At 49.0% G+C, this 19,527-nt stretch overlaps 5 protein-coding genes across 5 annotated transcripts; 2 read left to right on the top strand and 3 right to left on the bottom strand.

Moving 5' to 3' along the window:
- Nucleotides 1-3,777: 3,777 nt before the first annotated feature.
- Nucleotides 3,778-6,516, top strand: MGYG_03610 (hypothetical protein; the record flags this gene model as incomplete). Its single annotated transcript, XM_003173387.1, has 1 exon — nt 3,778-6,516. One exon carries the CDS (start codon nt 3,778-3,780, stop codon nt 6,514-6,516), a length of 2,739 nt encoding a protein of 912 aa, XP_003173435.1.
- A 509-nt stretch (nt 6,517-7,025) lies between these two features.
- MGYG_03609 (SH3 domain signaling protein) lies at nt 7,026-8,670 on the bottom strand (the record flags this gene model as incomplete). The annotated part of the gene is made up of 4 exons (XM_003173386.1): nt 7,026-7,904; nt 7,956-8,072; nt 8,145-8,462; nt 8,560-8,670. 4 exons carry the CDS (start codon nt 8,668-8,670, stop codon nt 7,026-7,028), a joined length of 1,425 nt encoding a protein of 474 aa, XP_003173434.1.
- Nucleotides 8,671-10,246: 1,576 nt separating this feature from the next.
- On the top strand, nt 10,247-11,914 carry MGYG_03608 (hypothetical protein; the record flags this gene model as incomplete). Its single annotated transcript, XM_003173385.1, has 1 exon — nt 10,247-11,914. The coding sequence occupies one exon, from the start codon at nt 10,247-10,249 to the stop codon at nt 11,912-11,914; it is 1,668 nt and encodes a 555-aa protein (XP_003173433.1).
- A 200-nt stretch (nt 11,915-12,114) lies between these two features.
- Nucleotides 12,115-13,071, bottom strand: MGYG_03607 (phospholipid methyltransferase; the record flags this gene model as incomplete). Its single annotated transcript, XM_003173384.1, has 2 exons — nt 12,115-12,923; nt 13,002-13,071. The coding sequence occupies 2 exons, from the start codon at nt 13,069-13,071 to the stop codon at nt 12,115-12,117; spliced, it is 879 nt and encodes a 292-aa protein (XP_003173432.1).
- A 1,206-nt stretch (nt 13,072-14,277) lies between these two features.
- On the bottom strand, nt 14,278-19,145 carry MGYG_03606 (anucleate primary sterigmata protein A; the record flags this gene model as incomplete). The annotated part of the gene is made up of 3 exons (XM_003173383.1): nt 14,278-14,354; nt 14,428-18,664; nt 18,750-19,145. The coding sequence occupies 3 exons, from the start codon at nt 19,143-19,145 to the stop codon at nt 14,278-14,280; spliced, it is 4,710 nt and encodes a 1,569-aa protein (XP_003173431.1).
- Nucleotides 19,146-19,527: the final 382 nt, after the last annotated feature.

Here is a 19,527-nt window from a genome sequence, read left to right as displayed (position 1 = left end):
ACAGTCTTGTTGCAGGACTGCAAAGACGGCTTCCTATTCACCCGCTGTTCCGGCTCAAACGACTCATGCTCGCCCGCCCTTCAGTCACGGAAATTAATCGGTCTGGTCTCAATTTCAAGAAGTGGGATCAAAGTAAGATTACCCTGTTTTTAATTGAAAAGTAAAAAAAAAAGTAGTGATGGAAAAAGAAAGGAAAAAACGGTCGACTGGGTCATCGCCTTTAACGGTGCTGACCTGTCTTGATCTTCGCTCGCAATTGGACCGTCCTTTCGCTGTCATCAAATTAGCGTCGGGCCGTCTGGCAAAAGAGCGAAGGAGTGAAAAAAAGGGAAAAGAAAAAGGACGAAAAAAAAACGGCGGATCCATCGGCAACAGGGTCCAGACTTGCGTCTTTCTCTTTTCTGGCGCCTTCGATACCAGTCTTAGTTCAATTACCTAGATCAAGGCAGGTTAGACACAAGGCAGCGCACTAAAAAAGGGAGGAAGGGGGGAGGTCTCCTGCAAGATCTAGAAGCGTTCTTTGTTTATACCGAGATTGGGATGGCAAAGGCCAGCGAGGCTAGAACTGCTCGTCTCATCTCCCCGGCCGTCCAAGGAGAAGGGCTTTTTTCGCCGCCTCGCCCTTTTTTTTTTATTTTGCTTTGCTTTGCTCTCAGCCTTGTTTTGCCTTGACGCCCATGCGAGCTCCGAGAACCAGTTTCCAGGTTATACATAACGCCCTCCCTATATATGCAACAGGGAACGTGTACACTTTCCTCCGCGCGTATATCTCTCGATATACGATGCACGCCTGACGAGACACGTCGTAGCGCCAACGGTGGTTGGAAATTTGGGATTTGCCGGACTCAGAATGGCTCTGGTTTCATGCTTTTTTCTTTCCCTTTCGAGTCATTTCTTTGCCAACAACTCTTGTCCTTCCATCCCACAGCCCCCCTGGCAATTCGTGTCCCCCGGAAACCGCAGGTGTACGGTACCAAGCCTTGCCTTGACGAATGCTACTGCCATGTCATCATCACTAAATGAGACGAAAAACACCAGTTCCCGGGTCGTCGTCAGCACTGGGGGCGGTAGGATGCGTTGTTGAAATTAGTTAGATACCCAGTGCTAGGCCCAAGCAAAAGCAGACAAACAGAAAATGTCTTTTTAAGCTTATTCATTTGGCTCAGCGATGCGCATCAACAAGGCAGGGTAGAGGCCGCATTTGTTTTTCTCCTCCCTGTTCTTTTCTTTTCGCATCTTCCACATTCTGGCTGCAGCTGGATTATTAATAAATGTGACTTGCATGAGATTCAATCATTCTCCCTGCATACCCTTCGTCACTGTGCATAAATATGCAAGTACGTAAGGAGTAAAAAATACCAGTATCCCAGCTGACACATGTACGTGGTTGTTCTGTATGTAGTTACACTCCGTACGGAGCAACTCCTGGCATCCGTCTTTTTGGGTCTTCCCCCTCCTCCCCATATAATCCTTGGGGTTGACTTAAATTGACCATGCAGGTTGGGCATCACCTCAAGCCACGATCAACGGCTTTTTTTTCCTGAGGGGCTGGTAGCTATGCAGCTGCCGATTCTTTTGCCTAGGTACCGTGGAAGGTGCGCATTTCGTGCAGCGTGTCATCCCATATAGAAATTCAAGAGCATTCAGAACAAGACAAATAGAGCGGGGTAGGGGGTACTTAAATGACCTCCTTTTTATGTTTTACCCTCGTTCTTTGAGGAAGAAGGAAAAGCATACCTGTATGGAATAATGTGTGTTGGGCGACATATCCGCGCAACTCGTTCAGCGAAGAACATTTTAGCGACCGCGGAGGACCGAGTGGCAGTGCTCAAGAATCCCGTTGAACACGGAATAACTATATGCGCCCTTGTATCGAAAAAGTGTGAGCGAAGCATTCCACTACTCCGGCCATGCTGAGGCTGGTCAGTCCCTCCATGCATGATGTTGTCAGCCAAGACAGGAGTGCAGCAACGAGCAGTCAAGGATATCAAATAAGATATCCAGCCAATCTTTCCCCCCTCATACTCCGTACATACACTCCTCCAATTTTTTTTTTTTTTTTTTGCTTTTCACTCCATCGGCAAGTATGCTGCGTCTGTACTATCCCGACCCTGATTCTCATCGCGTAATGGAACGAAACCCCAAGAACGACCATTGGAGGGGTTGGGCAGCAAACCTCCAGCACTTATTGTGGGCGGGAAAGCCGCGAGCTTGCTGCGAGCTTGCTTTCTTTTTTGTTTTTTCCTTTTCCTCCCACCCTTCCTCCCCCTTCCCTTTCTGGTTACTCTGTTCCGTTCTCTGGTTTCAATTCTTCTTTGGCTTTCGCCTCTCCTGTGACGGAGAAGCTTAAATCAAGATACGAAGCTTCAATGTTTGCTGTCTGCCCATGGGTCTCTGGTTGCTGAAGGACTCCTTTACGGGTTGCACATGTCCCATCTACCCTGCTTGGTTGGTGGTTAGCATAAGCATTAGTATCCGTAGACTCTGGATCAGAGATACTCTTAACGTGTGTGTAAATGGAGTAACTACTCCGTAAGCAAATGGTAGATAGAGAATAATGTTTGACTCCGTACTCCGGCCGTCGAGATGGGGCTCCTGGCAAGTTGCAGGTTGCAGGGTTGCAGGCTGGGTCTCCCATTTCACTTTCGTATACTTATGGCTAACTTACTTAGCTCATGAACTCTGCAGGCGAAGTGGGCTCTTCTTTTCCTGTAACAGTGTTGCCGTTGTATTCATCATGTAAGAGTTGTCTCACCCCTGGAGCATCTCGCATATTGGCCAGATGGTAGCACCCGTCGTCGTCTCGTCTGGCGTCAATGTTCGTCTTGTTTCTGATCATCTTCCCCCTTTTTGTGCTTGCCGAAGAGATCACGAGACGCCTTTGCTTAGCCGAAAAAGGAAAAAACCGACGACATCACCTTGGAGCATATAAAACTTACTCCGTGCCGTTCACCATTCACCACTCGCCATCCGGCAAACTGACGGTTAGAGCCACTTCACCCATAACTGTGCAGATGGGTACGGGTAGCGGGAAGCGGAAGACGGGAGAAAGCGCGGAAAGCGAACAAAAACAGGGGGGCTGGACGAGCTTTTTTCACGTCATTCTACCGTCCATCCCTGGAGGTCACCCGGTCACATAGAACTCTGCACATTTTCGTGCGGGACGAACGATGGGTAGCATGGCCCTCGGGATGTTTCCTGTCGATTTGAGGTAGCCATCCAGTCCGCGGCCGAGCCCTAGGCTGCTTATGCCAGCGGTGGACTGAGATCATCCTAACTGCACTGCATTGGTTGTTATACCGTTGAGATGGCCTTCATGGTCACATACCAACTTGAAGAAGAGAGAAGAGAGAAGAGAAAAGTCTTTACCGAATCACACTCACAGCCTCAGTTATGGGTGTATAAGCTTATTTTAAAGGAAGCGAAGCCACGCAGCTATACTCCTTCCTTCTTGTGCATCTCCAAAACTATGGGCTGCACTTGCTACAACTTTGATACCCAAATTTAGTTGTTTGTTTACTTCTAAATATTTACCCGCAGATGGGGAAGCTACGACTGTCCCGGTGCTTAGACACTTTTTGCTTGCAAGACGTAAACATGCTGGCTAAGGCAGAGGAAGAAAAATGCAATTTTTTCTTCCGGTAACCAAGTACTACAGGGCATAGTTTTTTTTCTGTATATTCTCCTATCAAATACCCAGTCATACATTGTTTTACCAAAGAAACATTGGAATAGCTATAACAGATCGAAAACGTCAGAAAATTACTAGAAACAAAAATGTTGTCCAGCAACTCAAGTGCAAATAACAGGGTTAGGAGGTCGAAGTCCTCAGCTTCAGTACAGAACCGTCGACTGGCTGCCTCGGATGTTTTCAATTCTGAGCTGGCACAGCTGCAGGCTTTGGCAGCAGCATCTTTAGCTATGCGGCGTCACGATAACCGCCCTTCTTCCAGCCTGTCAAGCTCCAAGAAGCAGTGTGATCACTCGTCCAGCATAGATGGTGGCTATCAACAGTCCCTTTCTCGATTCAGTGATACAAGGAATGAGAGTGAAAGCTATTGCCGCGCGGCTGTCACTGAGCCAACAACGCTTCCACAAACAACTGAAGATTCCGGGACGATGGACCAGAATAGGCCAAACCCCAGCTTAGTGTCGCCGCGACCGTCATCCTACAGGAGGCTTCGAAAATCAAAATCGATGTTTACTAGTTCCCATGAGTCGGAACACTCACCTCACAGGTCCAATAATAATCGAAGTACAAGCTCGGGCACAAGCCGTCTATCCCGCCGTACTCTTCGGAGATCTTTGTCTCTTTTTAGGGGGGATAGCGAGTCAAAGTCTCCTCAAGCGAACCGTGCAAAGGCCAATACCCTACCAATCGAACTCGCTCGAGAACAATTTGAAAGATCTATGGAGCAAAAGCGGGTAGCTAATGGGTTAGAGTCAGCTGTTACCCATAGGCCCCGGCAGGATCCAAAGCCATTCAAAAAATCTATGAGGTCAAACGGAGCGGATGGTGGGTCGACTCCCTCGAGATATACATCTACTGGCATTCACTGTGGGTCTAAGGGACGTTTTTTCTCCTTTTCCATCAAGAATAGCATCCGTCGGATTTTCGGGAGGCGGCCATCAGGTACCCAAGGAGAATCACTAGAGCAGCGCGGCACCCAGCGCGATCATGACTCTTCCGATGTAGGGTCCTCTGAAGACTCTTATATTGATGACTCTTCCGACTACGCAAAATATCGCGAGCAATTGATGTCGCAAAACGCTGCGAATGCAGCCCCAAGCGTTCGGTCTATGAAAAGTAGTTCAAGTATGGCCACTTTCAACTCTCGTGTTACAAGCTGGACGGACTCGACAGCTGGTAATACATTAACTATGAAGCAGTTTCCTCCTTTAACTCGACAGGGCTTGGATATCATTCGCGAAGATAGTGATATGTACACGCCTACTCCATCGCCGGGTCGCCACCATCATGATGGGTACTCTATTTTCCGGCAGCCTCGTGACAATACAGTTGATATTGATAGCCAAAGGATATTTTCTGCCCTCATGCGGAACATTGATGAGACTAAGAATAGCAGACAGGCTAACCAAGCTTCACGAGCCAGGTCAAAAGCCAGGTCAACCCGTGTTCCATCCGTGAATGATTCTCCGCTGACTATTAGAGCCGTCAAACAATCACCACGAGCGCCCTCCGTAAGGCACTCAAGGTCTACGTCTAAAGCGTCTCAGAGTTCCCGAAGCCTCTTCTCAGTGAGATCAAGCCACACTGTTAAACTAACCCCACAGGAGATTGCTCGCAAAAACGAGATGATTTCTAAGAAGCGATCAGACCAGACAATTCGCAGCTTAGATCTAAACATTGTATCGGGCTCGGCTCTTGTCCAAAACAAGTCTGCAGATGAATGGCAAAAGGAGCAATCAGAATGTCAGGATGATACTGGGAGCGTGATTATAAGTAGACATCCTAGGGACGGAGACACTCCACTATCACCGAGTGTCTATTCTAGAACAACAGAAGTGCGGTCCCCATACGGCTTGGATCTTGACACTTCAGACTCTGATGGGGAAGAACCGGGTACTGCCACAATAATTGACAGCCGGCGTCTACCGTATCCTCCTAGGCGTGCCAGTCAGGCTACGAGAGGAGCCAGCAGTGACTGGAAAACATGGATGAACTCTCAAATGGACTTGATTGATGCTGCTGCTCGCTCAGCAAGTCTAGCAAACCCAGAGTACACCTTCCATGGACATTACCGAGAGGATACCCAGATTAATGAACCAAGCCCCGAGGAGCTCCAGTATTCTTTGCTGGCTCGTAATACGCAAGCATCCCACGAAGTAATAAATTTCAACAGCACTACCAAGGCGAAGTCTACTAATGGTGAATCCAAGGAAAATATAGCAGAAGCACTCCCTATACCAAGCAGTAATTTCTCACGCCCATTACGTAGTTCGCCAAATGGCAAACTATCAGCATGCAGCACGGTAATACGAAAACCATCTATAACGACCTCCACGACCCATCAGTCGTTTACTCCATTGATATGTGATAGCGAAATGACTCCATCACCACTATCTGTTCGGGCTAGGAGTATTTCGAGAACACCAACAACTGCCTCTGTTCCTTCCCTCCTGTATAATAAAACACGCCCGGCCGGAGACAATGGTCTCCAGGAGGACTCCTCCCTCTTAAGTGGTAATCAGTCTCCTCGAGGTCGATATGAGCAATCAATATCCCCTATATGCCCGGGCGATAGTAAAAATCTACTTCAGGAAATCCAGTTCAACTCCGTGCGTCCTAGGCGTGAACGGACGAAGGGTACTAAAGAAAATAAATGGGACTCTGCGTCGTACCGCCAAAGTGAGCGCCCGAATTATGCCTCAAAGCTCAATGGCCTCCATAGTACGATTAGCACAAAGCGGATGGTGGATATCTTTTTAAGCGAGCGAAGCCAGCCTCCAAGGAGAAATGCTGACGATGGAACCCCTGAGCCCGCATTTTTATAAGCTGAGGAGCCATTGGATTCTCTTTTGCTTAACCTACCTTAATTCTTCGAACATCCCTTTTGTTGGTTGGAATAGTATAGTGCACACAAGATGGCAGTTTATGCCATTGTTGCTTAGGTGTACGATACGCCCTACATAGCTTAATCAATATATATATTAAGCCGTCGTCCACTTCTAGTCATAAACTAGTGTCATATTTCTATATTATATTGTAAAAGTTAAAGTCGGCAATTCAGGTTAGGTCATGCCATTTTATATACGCAACCAGCAAGAGAAGCAGCCATAGCAAAGGTATGCTGAAAAATTGTCCATATATGCAATGGTCAATGGTAAACTTAGCAAAAATATTCTTCAAAATAACAACAAAGATCCTAAGCCAAAAAAAAAAGTAAACGCAACATCCATAAACTATGCGGAGCATCCGGTAGGAGGCCCAACCGAGGGAAATAAGGCTAAAAGCGAGGCAATATGGTTTATTGATGCTATTCATTTTATGCTTTATATTCAAATCAAGAGCAGTAGTTTGCAGGGAAACTTCCTCTAACACCACGTAACTCTCCCTGCCACCAGTCATCTGTACTATCGGTTTTCTTGATGACGCGGATTCGGTCCCCTTCCTTGAAAACAAGGTCGCCAGCTCCTTGTCCGCCAAAGTCATAGAGCGCAGTGACGAACTGGATTTGGCTCGAGGATGGTGTCCGTGGTGGAGGTGGAGGTGGAGGTTTCTTCTTTGCAGCCGCGGCTGCAAGAGATGCTATCCCGGACATCGAGGGGTTTGCGGCCTGCGTTGGTTTCGTGCTGGTGGGTATAGGAGGGACATATTGGGTTGGGTTGTGGGGAGGTGTAGCAGTAGGAGTAAAGTGGTGGGCACTACTGTTGTTTGGAGACTCGTGTGCTGGTTGCTCTGAGGCAGATTGGGTGTCGAGCTGGGATGACGATGCATAGCGGCCGATCCGGGGTCTAGAGTTTAAGGATGGAGTAGAGGGTGGGCGGGAAAGTGAATTGGGAGAAGTAGATGGCTTGCGTAAGGTACTCCCAGCACCAATAACTGGACGACCGTTTGAAGAGGCGTGGTTCCCATTCCTTTGGTCTCCGGAGGTTCGTGGCTGGCGGGCTGTTTTACCACCGGCAACACAATTGAAGCTTTCTATTTCACGCTGTACATTGAGGAAACTCTCTTCGAATGTCCGGATAATATCCTCCATAGGTGGCGGTGGAGATGGAAGCTGCTGTTCTTCACAGTATGTGTGAAGTGCAGTATAGTAGAGAGCAAGCAATGTATTCTGAATCTCGATCTGCGCACCAAGAAGATGTGGGAGAATAGAAAAGGTAGCCGTTATTATTCCAGGGAGAACAGAACGTAAGTGGTCGTCTGCTGCATTATAATCCTACATCATGTTAGATACTTGACTCTTTATAGGGAAGAAGAAACTACTTACATCCGTAGCCTTAGATAAATCCGCCTCTGCCTTTGCTAGAGCAGCATTGTCTCTGTCAGAGCGCTTTGTCTTCTTCCTTGAGGAGTCAACCCGGCCCTGATATCTTTCAAAATCCAGCTACATGAACTGGTTAGCTCGAAACACATTATATCCAGGTAGCCCTCCGCGGATGCTTATATCAATGCATACCTTTTTGTCCTCTCGTTTCTTTATAACTTTTCTCAACGGTTGCAGATAGTCTCTTGCATCCATAGCCGGCCGAATAATCCGGTCATCAACAGCACTCACTTCTGCGACTAGATCTGCCTTTAATGAATCATATTCCTCTCTCAATCGGACAACACGATGTAAGGTATGCTCGGGGACTACCGCGGGTGTATGGTCTGATGATGGCTCCGATGCGCCAACAATGGGATTGTATAGCTGCTCGAATTCTTGAATAAGGCGGGCCTGATATGTGAATATTGATGACCATGCGTCGCGCCATGCTTTACTCGATTCAATGATCTATGACGTTCATCAGATTCAGTAACAGGTCTAGCTGCGAGCAAGTGTGTCGTTTGATCGACTGGGGATAGGAATATGCAAAGGAAGAACACAATACCTTCTGCAATAGCTTATCGGCATCGTCAAAGTCCTTGAGCAGAACAGAGACCTGGCTCTCGTCCGCTGAACGTTTCATAAACTTCCCAAACTGGCGATTAATGTTGAGCATGGTGGCGGTTTTGCGCGATACCTGGCTGAAAAGGGATCCGCGGTAAGCTTCGTCCCGCCGTACGCTGGTGGCCTATGGATAGCCTACGGGATAGACCAGAAATGGCCGTTGAATGGTGCAAACTGAGTCTGGAACACAGCTCTCAAAAGCGAAAAGAGCTGGCCGTGGAGGAGATAAGGAAAATTTTAATTCCAAGGTCGATATTTAAACAAAGCATAGGAGCGGCGGGGTCCGGCATGGGCGGAAAAAAAGGCTTCCCAGACACAGAGCCACTCAGCATCCTCCCATGGATAGATGTCTGTACCGTACGCGAGAGAATAGCAGAGAGAGAAAGGGCGAGTGAAGGCCGCAAGTATGTTAATAATGTGTGAGAGCACGGAGTAGGGAAACCGGCTGCGTCACAGAGTCAAGCGCGAGCAATCCCTGTTGTTTCATCAGCTTCAGTGCTTTCTGTGCGACCTGTGGGAATCCGCCGCGCCTTTTCGCTGGGCCAGGTAACTAAAGTTGTACTCCTTATGGACCAGTGGCACCCAAAGCAAGTATATGGCCTCCCAGAGCTGCAGTCTGTAAGCATCCATCGAACGATTACGCGTTATACTCTACTTAAGCATATGCCAAGTGGTGGAGTTCCGCTCTAGACATATACATATAACTAGCTTGTCATCGTGGTTGCTTCCCAGGCCTGATCTGTGTGTCTCTCTCTCTTCATACTTATGCATATTCGGGAGGGCTGTTTCATACGGAGATGCCGTAGCTATCGTCTAAAGAACGGAGAGACAGGAGTTATTAGCAACAACTTAGGGTCAAACGTGTTAATTAAAGAGCAAAGAGAACCCGGAGTCTACCCAGCCTAGGCTTCAGCCTAATCCCTGTGATGTCTCCTTGCCCGCGCCTTAAGAACCATGATTAGTTACGGAGTAGCTGCATGCTGGCATCACCAACCACTTGTAGGGTTGCTGGAGGGGCAGCCGGTGGCCTCATGCAGGAGTATTTTATACCGGCGTTGGTATTGTCGTTTTTGTCCTAACCCGTCCCTTTTTCCCTATTCCTTACTTCATTGAACTGCGAAGGGTGAGGATCTTGTAACAATGTCACTCCTTGTCACTAGTTAGTTGGTTGGTTACTCTGTGGCTAGTTAACCAACGGTCCCGAACTCTATCGTAATTCTCCGTCCAAGTTCTTATTTAATGAATATGGATGTCCAGCGTAGATTGACAACGAAGAGTAGCCAGAAAGGCCATCCTCATCGGCTGAATATTGGTCTTTAAATCGAAAAATATACAGAAAATCGCGGTTTTCGCTCTCTAATGAAATGTTGGAGTAGCGAATTTCCTTGCTGGGACGCGAATAACACCGATGACTAATAACCAGTTAACTAAACGCTATCGATAAGAACCAATGACTAAGCAAAAGTCACGCGTCGACGCGTTTTAACTCAAAGAGGGAAGTTTTGATGTCAAACGGCTTTTGAACAAGCAAACACAGCATCTAGGGGAAGAATATTTTGGAGAAAGATGGAGATATCAGGAAGCCGACATATGACGGAATAATACCAGGCTGAATTTGGGACTGAGCCATGGCTTCTCAACGATCGAGCCTCGCAGTTCCACCAACCCAGAATACCGCGCCAGTGATCAAATTCCAATGCCTTTTCACCCACGATATCAGGCGGAAAGCGAAAAGATGGCAGGATGGATTCCTCCGATTTCACACCTTTAACAAACGTGTTATGGTTTATGATCCTACTGGGAACCTGGTTGGAGATTTGCACTGGCGAGATCGTGACATGCTGCAGGATGGGGATGAGTTCGAACTGGAGAGAGGTGTCCTGGTCCAAGCTGGTGAACAGCTTGAGAGCACAGTAACCGATTTGACGGAACTCCTCGAGAAACGGAAGCCATCCCCCACCAAACAAAAACCCTCTCAAGCCCACACACGGAATAGCAATACAGGACTGCCAAGCGATTTCAAAGCTCCTTTTCTGTCCAGCGGTTCGTCCATGAAGTCTCTGAACGAAGTGCTTGGAATTAAGAAGAGTATACAACCGACAAAAGTGATAAGGTCACCCTATGAAGAGCGGGAGCGATTGAACAGAAGCATATGCGAATCTGAGGAGAGACCGGCCAAGAAGCGAAAACCATCTCCCGGCTGTGAGCGGGCAGATCCATCTACGCTGTCACCTTCACCACCGCCAACAAAGATTCCTGGAAAGACATCGAAGATCAATGTGGAAGAAGCGGTTAATAGCAGGCCCCGCAAAACCCTAGGCACTGAACGTCGAACTCTAGGTGGGGTCACAAGCCTGTGTAATAAGATATCAAATGAAAGCCGCCCTGGATTTGCATCAGCCTCAACCGCATCATTCCGGCCTGCGAGCACAGTTGAGGTGGAGCCAGTCTCCACCAAGGACCGTCGAAAAAAATCTAGTAATAAAGTACCGACAAATCAGAAATCTCTTACATCCATGTTTGGCAATGTACCCACGACGACCCTTGAAGTTGCGCCCAGGCAGCCTCGCAACCAACTTATATTTGTTGACAAACTTGCCGAACAACAAGCCAAGGCAAGAGAAAAGAGAAAACTCACTGACAATGCAATTCTAAATTCTGAATCATCCAAGAAAGTAGAAGGCCCCAAGGCCTCACCTGCCTTGGTGCCAAGGGACAAGAATATAACCTCGTGCCAATCTACAGCACAATTTCTTAACAATGAGAGTAATGACGGTGAGGGCCCTCGTGTGCAACAAAAAGCAACGAGCTTACTGGGATTTTTCAAGCCAGCTGCGGTTAATGCCCAAGAACAAGAGACTCAGCATGACGATAATGAGGGTATGGTACCGGACTCAAAGTCTCCTGGCCCTAAGCAGCAGAAATCTCATAATATCCAGCGGAGTCTCTCCGCTACAGATTCTATGTCTGTGAAAGCCGCAACTTCGGCCCAATTTCCAGTACCGGAAGAGGCTATATCTCAGATTGGACTGAGGGAACCAAAAAACGGACTACCAAATAATGGATCACTTGAAAGGTCAAAATCAGACATGTCGACGTCAAACCCACCCCGGCCTGTGCCTAAAAAACGAGTTATCCAGACGAAGCTTTTCCCAGACCGACTTCTAAACCTACCACCCATCGATGAACCAGAGGTTGAAGTCGAACAAGGGCCCTGGACATCTGAAGCGCTGGATTTGTTCGATTGGTGGCCCCCAGATCGACCTAAACCCGCGCTTAGAAGCATTCCCCTATAGAATTCACGCCTTCACGGTGTTTTTGGCTCAGGCGTATAACTTACGACTTATGATGGCATATATAATACCCTTATTTAGACACCCTAATAACATATCAAATATATATATATATATGAAAAATTGTACTTGTTTGCATTCCCTAAGGGCTATATTCAAATTTTAGTTATGCAGAACGTAAAACCGTCCATATATTTTACCCTTCATCCTCGCTTGACTAGAGTCCCAGAGACGTAGGGCAATGGCCCTGAGGTAAACGATGATTCTAGATCCACGCTTCCCCAACCACCATCAGCATCACCAACAGCTCGAAGTGTACGCTCAGTGTCTCTATCGAGATTACATCCCCCCATGAAGAAGCTCCAGCCCGAAAGACCATATAGAGCCTGAACAAATCTTGCAACGGAGCTTCCTTTGGGTGTGGTCCAAGGGTTCACCACATGCTCGCAAATCAATATCTTCCCACCCGGTTTGAGTAAGTCATAAAGGCCCTTTATCGTCTTCTCTGGTTCCGGAACGGAACACAAGACTCGGACACAGACAATGGTATCAAAAACACCTTTTCCCTCATTGTTCTCGTCATCAAGTGCGCCGGCCTTTTTCAGCGCAGGGAGCAAAGAATCAGGCTGGGCTCCACAGTGTAGAATTCGATATTTGGATCCCAGACCGCATGATTCAACCTTAGCAGAAAGGTCCTCGTGAAGACCTAGACATGGCTCTGCACCATACATGATCCGCAAATTCGGGCTTGTGAAAAGCGGCGTTTGGGTTCCTGTCCCAGGGCCGATGTCAAGAACAACCCCGTCCGCATGGGCGAGGAGTGGGGGTATAAGAGCACTTGAGGCAGCGGGCTCTGGCACAGGAGCATTCGGATCTTGATTTGCTTTATCTCGGGCACCTGAGAAACTTATCCAGAACCTTGAGAAGGCTTCTTCTTTGATCTCCTGCAGCTTGAATATAGGTGCAAGTAGCTGACCACGCAGAATGGTTTCCAGCATCACCGTCATAAAACCTAGATAAATGATTAACGTTTGTACAAAGGGGGGCCTTTTCATCTCCTACAACGCTTTCAGGCATGTCGTCTACTTACTGTACGCAGCCCAGACGCCGAGGAAGCCTGGCTCCGCAAGCTCATATATACGTTCACCAACGGTAGGCATGGTCAGGTAGTTATTGGTAGTTGGTTATATCAGATTAAAGCCAGTCCAAAAAAAAAAACTAGGCCCATAAGCCAGATAGGGTGGAAAAAGTGCGGTCGAGTGTGAGAGCTGGAGAGCGGGGAGAACGCCCTTGTTGGCTAAAGTTGGGCTCAGTGGTGGCTTTTATATCCCTTGGAATGGGCAAAGTTTCGGGAACTCGGGCCCGGGTCTTGCAGTTAAACTTCCCACTTTGGTCGCTGACTCTTTGATACCCGCACGCATCTTCGTATACACAGCGTTGTATGTGCTTAAGCAGGACCTACAAGCTTCAGAAAAACATCTATTCCTGCAAAGACAGGATAACTTCATTTAAATACAAACCAAAGAATAGTCTTGACTAGTGACGCTGTGGAAAGAAGTACAAAAGCCAGAAGAGTTGATTGATATTTGATTTATTTAGGTATGGTATGTTTAGGATGAGAGAAGATAGAGAGATGTTTGAGACGAGAAGAAGAAGCCGGGATCGAAACAGACAGGACAGGGAAAGATTAGTAGTTATATCAATCCGCCCATCAAAGCGAAGGGAGGAAGGCATGCACAAGTAAATCAAAGAGAGAGCAAGCGGTCCAAGAAAAGTAACTTGACCAATCTGACATATGAAACAAGTAAAAAGAAAAAGAAAGAAGTCGGCCAACAGTGAAAGCGAAGAAGTAATGAAATGAATCTGCAAAACGAAAGAAGTATTCACAGCTGCGCAAAAAAATGAAGATTTGGAGCAGGAAAATGGTAATAGGCAAGGCAGAGCAGGAGTAGTGGAACGATCGAACGAGAAGTTGGTACATGAGGTTTTAGGAGGTGGGAGTATAAGTATAAGCACCAAGGAGAGCAACGCTCGAACATCAGGCACATAATACACCATCCTGAAAAACAATTAGCATAAGAAGTCAAGTGAAAATGTCAAGGGCTAAAACGTAAAAATGAAGGGAAGATGAGGGAGAAGTAAGCATGACAGAAGTATTACAAAGCTATTGTAGAGTGAAGATGCGGCATGATAGCCAGACACGTCATGAATGAGAACCAATGAAGGAAATTCGTAAAAGGTGGACAATCACCAAAGGTTGGGACTTTTGTTCGCTGCTTTTAGTACCACGGTCATGGGAAGGTAGTAATAGGTATCATTTGCAGAAATGCTCTGTTCTATAAGCATAGGTTGAAGGAATAGTCAACCTAGGAATGCGAGTGATTGCTCAGCCTCGAGTTGACGAAGCGGCTGGTTCTTGAAAGGGAGCCAACATCATGTTTGCCTAGGAAGAAAAAGTCAGCACAAGGCTCAGCCTGGAGAAAGAATGGAAAAAATAAGGGAAAATTCAATCTTACCGTCACAACAAGCGCGGACATTCTCTATTTTATCAGCCTCTCTTTCTTGCCTTTCTAAGATACGCCTTAGATCTTCGGCACTATCTTCTTGGCTTGTATCGTCCACGCTTCCACGCTTGCCACCGTACCGACTTCGACGGCTAGAGAAAGTTCCCATCATATTGGAGGTTTTGAACATGCTGCTTAGTCTCGAGACAGAGCCTTGTCGGGCCTGTTCAGCCTTCGTAGTAGAATCAGGTGGTCGGACGGAGAGAGATGGCGATTCATGACCGGGAGTTATATCGTACCCGCGGCCCACGCCTCGGGCTGCTCTGCTGCTATGCGAAGCGGCAGAGCGTCGGGAATAGTCAGTCATGCGGGATGACCTGCCGTTTAGAGAAGGGTTGAAGTCAATCGGGCCGTCCTCTGGTGTGCTGTGTAGCACAAAATCCCCCTCTTCTTCATTGGCGCGTAAGAGGAGGTATGAAAGTGCGTTGAACCAGGTCTCGTGGCGTTGGCTGGTGGCAGCAGTGAACCGCATGGTTCTACCGGGAGTAACGACCTCCAAACTCTTGCGGTGAAGGCCAGGAGGGTACGGGTTATCGTCAGTGACAACTCGGACGGCTTCAATGGCTACGCTCTTGGCCATCAACTGGGCTTTGCTAGCAGTCTGCGGGCTCTGGGTGCTCCAGTACAAAGTTCTGGTGAACGGGTGGACCCAGAAGTATCGTCTATGCCTTGTCTGGGAGAATTCTGGACGACCTGCCTTGCGAGTGTACTTCCAGAGGAACTCTCCAATCATTGTCTGCGTTATGGCCTGGATCATGCGAGGATCCGTACCGGGTTCAAAGCCATATTCCGACCTTGATAGATTGAACCGATCATCCAGTTCAGAGGCGAAAGATGAAATCGAAGATCGTCGGGACGCAGCGCTGCTGTGCTTGTTTTGTGCCTTTGACCCATTGCTGCCGTGTAAAATGGCAGTTCCGGTAGCTTGTTCGTTCGGCGTCCTTGGTCGAGATGATGGAACTCCTGATCGATAGGCAGAAGCAGGAGCTGCTGGAGGTCCCATGGCACTAGCTGTTGGGCTTTCGGTTGATAGTCTCTGAGTAGCGGCAGCAATTGCTTGTTTATGGTCTGCTGGAAGAGGGGGGTGGACCACTGCACTGCGTCTGCTTCCTGCACTCCCAGGTCGTTTGATAGCAGCAGCATTGGGAAGTAGGAAATTATCATTAGCTGTTGAGGGCTGTGTCTTGGCTCTAGGGGTAGCCAAGGCAGATTCCTCAGGTGTGGCTGGGAATGTGGGAGCTGCCATTCTCGACTCTGGAGTCTTCGGTGGTGGCATTACGTATTTGTCTAGTAGGAGAGAATCAATCTGCTTGCTGGTCAAGATAGTCTGAGCTCCATTCTCTGTGACGCTGACGGGTGCAAAAGATGGCGATGCTGGTCCGGAGTTAGTGACGCTCGTGTCCTCTGTGACGAACTTGGGTGGCGGCATCATTTCACGAGATGATTCCAAGGACAAAGGAACATCTGTATCCCTATCATGTACCGCAGTTCTCGGCCTTCTTGGGGATGTTCCGACGGAATGGAAGTCATCTGAGCCAGCAGCCACTGCTATTACCGGTGGGGCAACGGTAGGCTCCGTGATCTCTGGCACAATGGGCGTAGTTGACTCGGCATAAATTGACGACATCTCTAGTTGGATGGATGGCTTGACAATTTCAGGCTGAGTGGGAGGAGAAATTGGTGGTGTGTCGATGGTTTGGATGGAAGATGCCATGTATTTTGGAGGAGTGAAAGGAGGTACGGGAACAGCAGCCGGAACTGGCAGAGGAGTGACGGGACGGGATTGTTCAAATGTAACATTCGAAAAGGCGAGATGCATTGAGTTTCGTCGCGGCTGTTCAACAACAGGTGCCGGGACAGGGGTCGTTTCTTCGAACAGCATTGGTGACAATTCCAGTTTGATTGGCTCGGGAGTCGGTTCAGGTTCTGGTTCAGGGGATGAGGAAGACAAAGGAACAGGAACAGGGATTGGTGCGACAATATCGCGGGATCTATCCTCCTCGACAGGCGTAGCAACTGGAGGAGAATCGAACATGACCATCGCCTCGCTTTGTACCATGGGCTGGGGCTTTGCAGGAACATATTGAGTTGCCATGTCCACTGCTGGAGACCTTGAAGGCTGAGCGGGTGGCGTATCATGGATGACTACCAGACCACTCTGCACCATGGGCTGAGGTTTGACAGGGGAACACTGAGTTGCCATATCTACTGATTTGACAGGCTCTGACGGCAGAGTGTTGAAGATAACCATTGCTTCAGTCTGGGTAATTGGGCGTTTCGATTCTACAGACTGAGTTGAGCTGTCGACGAGGACTGCGGGCGTGGTGGAAGTTGTTGCATCCGCAGTCTGAGGGGGCAGAGTCTGTGTAGCTACAGTTTCGCTTGCAGGAGCTGGAGCAGGCCAGGGCTCGGTCATCATGGAAGAATCGACCATGGGTACACGAGGTGGCTGGTCAGCCTCTTTATTTTGGAAGAAGCGAAGGTTGCGGATAGGGGTAGAGTCAGGTGAGACAGGGTTTTTGTTGGTCTGCTGCAGCGGGCTCCCGAATTCACCATCGCTGCCCATGCCAGCTTCACCAAGCTCTGCGAAGAGGCTTCGCCCGCCCTCAACTCTAGGTTTAGGACTATGCATGCTGCCGGGAGACTGGGCCTCATAGCCCATGCTTCCGCCGGCCTGGATCGTCTCCTCGGACGACCTTGCGTTTCGGCCCTTTTGCATCTTCAGGCGGTAGCGCGGAGGATGAGATTGCACAGGCGTATGCACTTCGTTGTAAGGATAATCATCCTCGTCAGCAGAGGTGGATGCGGTGCTCATGAATGAGGAGCGGTCGCCGGCCTTTGCGGTTCGGAGCTTGTACGGCTTTGCGTTTGTCAATGCAACCTGTTCAGCTGCGCGGTCTTCCGTCTCTGTGAGCTCGTCGCTGCTGTCTCCCGCATTGTCTTCAGCGCCTGTCTGGAAATTTTCACTTTCGGTCGCTGTCTCGGCTTCATGCGCAGTCTCAAAGCCACCGTCTTCAGTTTCGTTTGCGGTCTGGTATGCATCGCTAGCGCTCACGTAGCCAGAGCGAGGACGGGCCCGGGGACGGGTATAGACAATTGATGTCTGTCTGGGTCGTACAGTCTTGGTAGGGCTGGGTTCCATGACCTCTTCATCTTCCCAATCGGGTTCGTCAAGTTCAATTTCGGTGATACCTCTTCTGCCGGCACCAAGCATATCTGGACGCGGAGGTTTCTTGAAGATCTCTGCTTTGGTTCTTTGACGTTTCTGCGCGCTGCCTTGAGCTGCAGCAATTTCGTTTCTGCGGGCTTCGAGATCATCGCGGGCTTCTTGTAGCATGCGCTTTAGTTCAATCTTTTCCGACTTTTCACGGTGAATGTTGCTCTTGAGGTTCTGGATCATACGGTGGGCATGATGGAGAGAGCTCTTGAGAGTTTCGGATTCCAAGTGGCCGTGACGGGGCGTGACCTTGTTAGGTGACGGAGGAGGGGAATTTTCAGGGGTATCCTCATCATCATCGTTGTTTCTGGACTCTGCGTCAACATTCCTAGCCGGTTCAGACTCTTGTTGCCGAAGTTTGACGGCTACAGCCTTTGCCAGCTCTTGATTCTGTCCGACTAGCTCGTCAACCTTCTTTCGCAGATTGTTACGTTCAGCATCTCCGGTGTTGAGGTTGCGTCGCAGGATATGCAGCTCAGAATCATGAGCCTTTTGGGCTGCGGATTGTTCTTCAATCAGCTTTCCGTTGGCCTGCTTGAGCTCGTCGAGCTCGCGCTGGACACTATTCTTCTTCGAAGTCAAGGCATTTAGATTGGCGGTCAACCGATTTTCACGAGCTGCAGCCTCCTTGGCGGCGGCCATGAGTTCATGGGACTGTGTTTCGAGCCTCCAGTTTTCATCTTTGTACCGCTGTTCACTCTCGTCTAGGGACCTGATGCGCTGAGAGAAGCCTTCGGCTTCGAGCTCGAGCCTAGACTTTTCCAGGTTCGTTTCGCGGAGAGCTTCGTCTCGCTCGGCAAGGAGAGCCTGAAGCTGGCGGACTTGGGTCAGAAGTGACGTGCTGATCTCGGTAGCAAATTCAATATCGTGTATACGGCTGGCAGGCTGGTTGCGCTGTCTCCTTGACGGAACGCTGACTTTGGAGGGCGAATTGGTCGCCTGGCTTGACAGATAAGCCGGGCTCGAGGGAGTCTACTCTTGTGTTAGCATGTATACATTGATATAAAAAGGGCATATATGTATGTATGCATGTATATGTGTGTGATGGCGACCTTACCCGACTATCTAGGGGCGTATCTTCAGGTGCGAGCAGCCTTGGCTTGGCACCAAAGGTCGTCCTGGCCGACTCACGTCCGATCTCATTGTAGTCTCTCTCCAAGGCGAGCAGCTTTTCACGCAGCTCGGGTCCAATCTCGCCTTCGTCTTCCTGCTCCTCGACCTCCTTTAGCTTGTCGGCAAGTTCCTGCTGCTGGCGGATGAGGGCAGTGCCAAGCCTGGACGTCTCCTCTAGCCTTCGGTCAGTTTCAGCGAGGTGAATTTCCAGAGCCCGTTTCAGCTGAGACGGTGAAGACGAGTTCAGGGTCAGCAGCTGGTTGTCAAAGGACGAGTAGCGGTGCGACTCTCGCTGCGACTGGGCAACGGCCAGAGGGGTCGCCACAAATGGGTCGTCCATGGCTATTCCGGTCCGTAATCGAAGATATCTGTCGAGGTTTTATCGGGTGCGAAAGGCGAGTGCGGTGCCTGTCGCTGCCTGCTTTCTCCTTTCTTTTTTTTTTTGTATTATTATTATTATTCGTTTTTTTCTTTCCCAGACGTCTTCTCTCCTTGGAATTCTCGGTATCTGCTACGGAGAATTCAGACGTGCGACCTCATTATCGCCTGCCCGGAGCCCAATCCGCGATGCGCAGTGCCCGCCCCCCAACAGGAGTCGACGAGGGTCCCGTTTTTTGTCCTCAAAGACGAGCAGACATGCGATCCGACGGGATAATTACGCGGGAGCGAGGCAGGAGAAGAGTCTGGTCGCCTTTTCAGGTCGTGATGAGATGCAAGGGGGC

Source organism: Nannizzia gypsea, genomic scaffold, assembly GCF_000150975.2.
Source record: "Nannizzia gypsea CBS 118893 supercont1.3 genomic scaffold, whole genome shotgun sequence".
Lineage (NCBI taxonomy): Eukaryota > Fungi > Ascomycota > Eurotiomycetes > Onygenales > Arthrodermataceae > Nannizzia > Nannizzia gypsea.
Note: the sequence above shows the minus strand (reverse complement) of the source record. Positions and strands in the feature narration are given on the sequence as shown.